This window comes from Belonocnema kinseyi, chromosome 5 (genome assembly GCF_010883055.1).
Source record: "Belonocnema kinseyi isolate 2016_QV_RU_SX_M_011 chromosome 5, B_treatae_v1, whole genome shotgun sequence".
Lineage (NCBI taxonomy): Eukaryota > Metazoa > Arthropoda > Insecta > Hymenoptera > Cynipidae > Belonocnema > Belonocnema kinseyi.
Window position 1 is genome coordinate 94,144,490 of NC_046661.1, and position 6,250 is coordinate 94,150,739.

General features: G+C 25.5%; 1 protein-coding gene across 1 annotated transcript in view; it reads left to right on the forward strand.

The window, feature by feature from the left end:
- The window catches only part of LOC117173388 (solute carrier family 12 member 4), a 129,900-nt gene that overhangs the window by 108,087 nt on the left and 15,563 nt on the right, over nucleotides 1-6,250 (forward strand). The window contains exons 9-10 of the mRNA XM_033361916.1: nucleotides 2,720-2,827; nucleotides 2,973-2,996. Coding sequence (XP_033217807.1) covers nucleotides 2,720-2,827; nucleotides 2,973-2,996 — 132 coding nt within the window. The remainder of the gene's footprint in view (nucleotides 1-2,719; nucleotides 2,828-2,972; nucleotides 2,997-6,250) is intronic.

The following is a 6,250-nucleotide window of genomic DNA, read 5'->3' on the forward strand; positions in this document are numbered from 1 at the left end:
TCTAGTCGGGAGTGGTGCTGACTGAAAACAGATGATTTGGAGCGATTCGCGCGCCATCTGTTGGTCATTCTAAGGACTTATTGAACTACCCTCGTAGTAAGTTAAGAAATAGGACAATTTAGTAGTTTCTCAGGTGAAATTAGTAAGCTAATAAAGATTAAATCAGGATAGCCGCTGGACCGGAAAACCGGGAAATGATCGGGAATTTTTTGAGACCGGGAAAAACCGGGAAACGTCAGTGAATTTTTTTTACCAAGAATTTAGAAAATTTGTAGAAGAAAAATCTGTCCACGTTCGATTTCAACAGTTTTTTAGTAGTTATTTGAATTTTTATGTTTCTAGTTATGCTATTATTTAGCTTACAATGTGTAATTTCAAATTTTGTCACTTTAAAAATTTTCCATTTAAAATTTTCATTTTTAAGCTTAAATTTTTAATTCCAAGAATTTTGTAAAGCTCTCCTAATGACTTGAACAACTAAAACATAAAAGCATTCGATGTAGAAAATTTTGAATAAAAAAAATTTTTCTTTAATAAATAAATTTTTTTATTTTTCTGTACTTTGAGTAATAAAAAGTGAACAAAAATGATTTGACAAAAAGATTTAAAATCAGTTAAAGATTTAGGATTTTTCATATTTGAACGTTAAAACTTAAACGGTTTCGATTTGAAAGTCGTAATCATTAAACAAATGTGAACGTGTGACTGAAAGTTTATAAACTATTTTCAACTTAAAAATAACTTCATAATAATATATTCTTAATTAAAGGATTTTATTATATTTAAAATATTGTTTTAGTCTAAAATATTCCATTTTTAACCCATTCAATTTGAAATTTTTAATTGAAAAAAAAGATTATTTACTGAATATTTAGCAATATTTGAATTTTTGTTCAAGACAAGTAAATTGAAACCGAATATTTAAAAGTGAAGAATCATTAATTAAATTGTTTGATATAGAAAGCCTGTAGTCGTTAAAGTTTCGAAGAGCCTTTAAACTTTGAACGTTACAATTTTAATTCTTGTATTTGAAAAATGCTAAATTTGTAAGTAAAATTTTTTTATTTTCATGTAGAATTTACAAATGAACATTTGTAGAAAAAATTTGAGTAATTTTAAGAGATATTTAGAAGTTTTAAAATGATAAAAAATTATCATGCAAATTTTAGAAAGTTTTCTTAAAATTTTCTAGAATCTTTTTTGAAAATTTGGTTTAAATCTTTGAAAAACTTTTTAAATATTCTCTTAAAATAATTTTTAAAAATGAAAAGTTATTTTTAATTTTCCTATAAATCTTAAGAAAATGTTTTTATTCTTTTGAAGCCTTTCACAATTTTTGATTTCACATTTTGTTTTATATTAGGCTATAATTTCAAGTTTTACATTAACTTTAAATCTTTTAAAAACTTTTACATATCTCTTAAAATTACTCAGATTTCGCCTACAAATAATAAATGTTCAAGTATTATTTATACATCTAAATTGCGAAGAAATGTTCTAAAACTTGCAGGATTTTCTGAAAATTGTAGAAAAAAATCAATTAATTTTGACAGGTATTTAGAAGTTCTGAAAAAATTCCCAAAATAATTTTAAATTTAAAAAAAAAATTAAAACAACTTCTAGATTTCTCAAGATTTTGAAATAAAATTTTGAAGCTTTCCAAGGATTTTTAAACTGTTAAAAAAACATTTGAATTTCTAATTTAAGAAGTGTTCAGTTACAAATTTTTCAATTTGTCAATATTTCATGTTTTTAGCTTAAAATTCCTTAAAATTATATAATTTTCAAAATTTTAAACTTCATCGATTGATTTTTTAATTTAGAGCATGGAAAATGATAACGTGGATTTATATTTTTTATATTCAAAAATGTTAGTACCTTTAATTGTAAACGCGTAAATTATTGAGCATTTGAATACAAAATTTTTTAATTAAAAACTTTTAAATTTCAATCTTAAAAGTTCAAAATTTAACAGTTCCACTTTGAGTGCTTTCATTTGCAGCTGAGTTTTTATTACCCCAAGAGGAAAATGTTTTAGCTTTAGCATTAGATACTAGTAGTTTCTCGGTAAAAATAATGAACTTCTTAGAAGAAATGAGCAAGTTAAGCAGCAGTAGATACTATTAGTTCCTCAGAAGAAATGACTAGCTTCTTTTAAAAAAATCATAACCTAAGAAGCAGGAGAAATTTGCAGTTTGATAAATATTTTCATATGTGAATTTAGTTAGCTAAGAAGCAAAAGAAAGTAGTTTCTCAGAAAAAAATTAGGAGTTAAGAAACAGCAGATACTACTTGTTTCTTCGGAGGAATTTCTAGCTTCTTAGGAGGAATTAGTAAGTTAAGTAGCAGAAGAAATTACTATTTTCTCATGATGAATTATTAATTTCTCAGCAACAATTCGTAAGTTACGATACAGGAGATTTTAGCAGTTTCTCAGGTGAAATCAGCAAGCTAAGAAGAAGTAAAAATTTTGTAGCTTTTTAGGAGAAATTCGTAACTTGAGAAGCAGGATAAATTATTAAGTTAAGAAGCAGGATAAATGAGTAGTTTCTCATCAGGAATTAGTAGTGTTTCCGTTGTAATTATTAGCTTCTCAATACAAATGAGTATTTTCTAACAAAAAATCAGCAAGCTAAAAAGCAACCGAAATTAGTAATTTCTCATGTTAAACAATTAGTTCATCATTCGAAATCTATACCAAATTTCGTTTGTCATTCAGATGAATGCAGACATCTCAGCCTACACATATGAGCGGACCCTGATGATGGAGCAACGCAATCAGATGTTGAGAGAGCTGCAATTGAACAAGAAGGAATCGCTTGGCGTGGTGAGTACTGGCGACAAAATTTATGTAGCATTAATTTCCAATTACTATTCTAATCCTAATTGCATATTATAAAAACGATTGAGGACAATGCGACAGAAATACTGATGGTATAATATCTGTTTTTTGCGTGCTCGTCACGGATAAGGTGCAGACATTGGAGTTCAACGAGGTACCTGGCGAAGAGAGTTTACCTGTGGTTTGTCAAAAATCCCTCCTCCCCCTCCCACCCAAAACACACCATTCCGAATTCAAGTCTATCCAATTCCATTTCGTTTTATCCTTTTTTTACCGTTTTCATCTCATTCGTATCCATTTTGACGAACACTTGGCACTTACGCAACGAAACTTCAAAGAGCAGTGCCGTTACACTCAATTCCCGAAATAAGAGGCCCCGGTTTACGATATTTATAGAACTGATTGGCCTCCACTCGAGGGGCGCACTCTCAGTGCGTTAAATGCATTAGGTTGTGTCATGCGTCCAAATATTAGGGAAATAATTCAGGCGGCCCTGACTCTTTAGGTTTGAATTTCCTCGATTCAGGGTCAAAGCCACTGCAAGCCATGCTAGAAACCGTTCTTGTATCGGGAGTTGAGTGTATTCGTTACACTAGAGGCGAAAGCCAAACAGTTTTTTAATCTTTTAATGGATTTTTGGAAGTGGTGCTAGTTTTCAGGACGGTACTAGCAAAACACAAAACTAACGACGCATCTAGACATTTTACGACCTTTTTCAGGGTGGTCGCAGGTCAGGGAAAATCTGGAAATCAGGGCAAAGTCATGGATTTAAAAAAAAATTGATAAAAATTCAAAAATGGACATAAAAAGATCAAATAGAATTGAAAAAAAATTGGTTTTTGAGTATTTTGAAAAATTTGAAAGAATTTTCAAGAGTTTTAAAAAGAGATCCCAAAGAATATTAAAGATTTCTTTATATTTTGAAAATTTTCAAACAATTTTCAAGAGCTTTAAAGAGTTTTAAGAAATTTCAAGTAATTTGAAATATTTCAAGGAATTATTCAAGATTTCGAGAAATTTTAAATAAATTTCAGTAATTTGAAGTGATTTCAAAGAATTTAAACTATTTTTAGGTATTTTATAGTTTCTAAGATACTTTCAAATCAATAAAAAAATTTTAAGGGATTTAACAAGACTTAAAGATTTTGAAATATTTTAGGGATATTTCAAAAAATTCCAATGAAATTTAAATATGTTTTAATAATTTGGAAGATTTTTGGGTCTTTTTAAAAATACCGAGGAATTTTCAAAATCTTAAAAAGTTTCAAATGGGCCTCAAAGAATTTGAAGTATTTTCGAGAATTTTAAAAAGATTTCAAGGAATTTTAAGTAGATTTCTATAATTTGAAGATGTTTGAAATTATGTTAAAGATTTTCTAGTATTTTCGAGGAATTATAAAAGGTTTAAAATATTCTAAGAAATTTTTAAAAAATCCAATGAAGTTTTAATTGATATTTGTAGAAATTCCCAGGATTTGAAAGATTTCAATATTTTCCTATTTCTGTTTTTTAGATTTTTCAAGAGCTTTAAACATTTTCAAAGGGATAACAAAATATTTAATATAATTAAGGGGATTTTAAAAGGTTTCAATAAATTAAAAAAATATTTCAATCATTTGAAAGGTTATTATTTTTCAGATTTTTATTAGTTTTAAAAATTCTAAAGCATTTTCATGATTTTTTAAAAGTGCAAAGAGGTTTAAAAGTATTTGAAATAATTAAAAGATTTAAAAAGATCCTAAGGAATTGTAAATATATTACCATAATTTGAAGGAAGTTTTTGCAAAGTTTTAAAAAGATTCAAGTGGATTTCAAAATATTGATAGTATTATAGGAAACCTACAGAAGTTCCTAGGAATTTTTAAATATATTTCAATAATTTTCAAGGATTTCAAAGAATATTCAAGATTTTTTTTATTTTGAAAATTTTTGAAGAATTGTTAAGAGCTTTAAAAAGTTTCAAGAAATTTCAAATAATTTGAAATGTTTCAAGAATTTTTTTAAGATTCCAAAGATTTTTAAGTAGACTTCAACAATTTAAAGGGATTTTAATAGATTTGAAATATTGTAGGGGATTTTTACGTTTCCAAGATACTTTCAAGAGATTTAAAAAATTTCAAAGGATTTATCAAGATTTAAAAGAATTTAAAATATTTCAGGGTTATTTAAAAAAATTTTAACGAATTATAAATAGATTTTAACAATTTGAAAGGCTTTTATATTATTTTTAACGATTTTTTATATTTTTGGAAATTCCGAGAAATTGTTAAAAGCTTAAAAAGTTTCAAAGGGATTTCAAAGAATTTGAAATATCTTCGACAATTTAAAAAATATTTCAAGGAATCTTAAGTAGATTTCAATAATTTAAAGATATTTGAAATTAATTAAAAGATTTGAAATATTTAAAGAAATTTTTAAACTATCCAAGAAAGTTTTAATTGATCTTAAAAACTTGAAGGAATTTTAAAGGGTTTTCATTATTTTAGGGTTATTTCAAAAGATTACAAGAAATTTTAAATATAATTACAATAATTTAAAAGGATTGTTAATTATTTTACCGATTTTCATTCATTTTTAAAAAGTCTGAAGTATTTTCATGATATTTGAATAGTTTTAATAGGATTTCAAAGTATTTAAAATAATTGAAAGAATTAAAAAATATGCCAAGGAATTGTAAATATATTTCAATAATTTAAAGAAATGATAAAGGATTTTTGGGTATTTAAAAAAATTTCAGATTATTTTCAAGAGTTTCTAACAGATACAATTTAATTTCAAGATATTCAAAATATTTTAGGAAATCTAAAAAATTCCAAAGAAGTTTTGAATATATTTCAATAATTTTCAGGGATTACAAAAGATATTAGAGATTTTTGTGTATTTTTAAAATTTTCAAGAGCTTTAAAATGTTTCGAGAAATTTCAAAAGATTTGAAATATTTCAAAGAATTTTCGAATATCAGAAGGCATTTAAAGGATTTGAAATATATTAGGGCATTTTAAAGTATCCAAGATACTTTCAAGAGACTTCAATAATTTAAAGAGATTTATCAAGATTTAAACGGGTTTGAAATATTTAAGGGCAGTTTAAAAAAAAATTAAATAAAATTTAAATCGATTTTAATCATTTAAAAGGATTTTAAGTTATTTTAAAGTTTTTTCGTTATTGTTAAAGATTCCGAGAAGTCTTCAAACGTTAAAAAAAGTTTCAAGAAGATTTGAAATATTTTATGGTATTTTAAAGTATCCAATATACTTTCAAAAGATTTTCAAAATAATATGGGATGTATCAAGATTTAAACGGGCTTTGAAATATTTAAGGGTAGTTTAAACAAATTGAATTTTAAATAGATTTCAATAATTTGAAAGGATTTCAAATTATTTAAACGATGTTTTGGCATTTATAAAA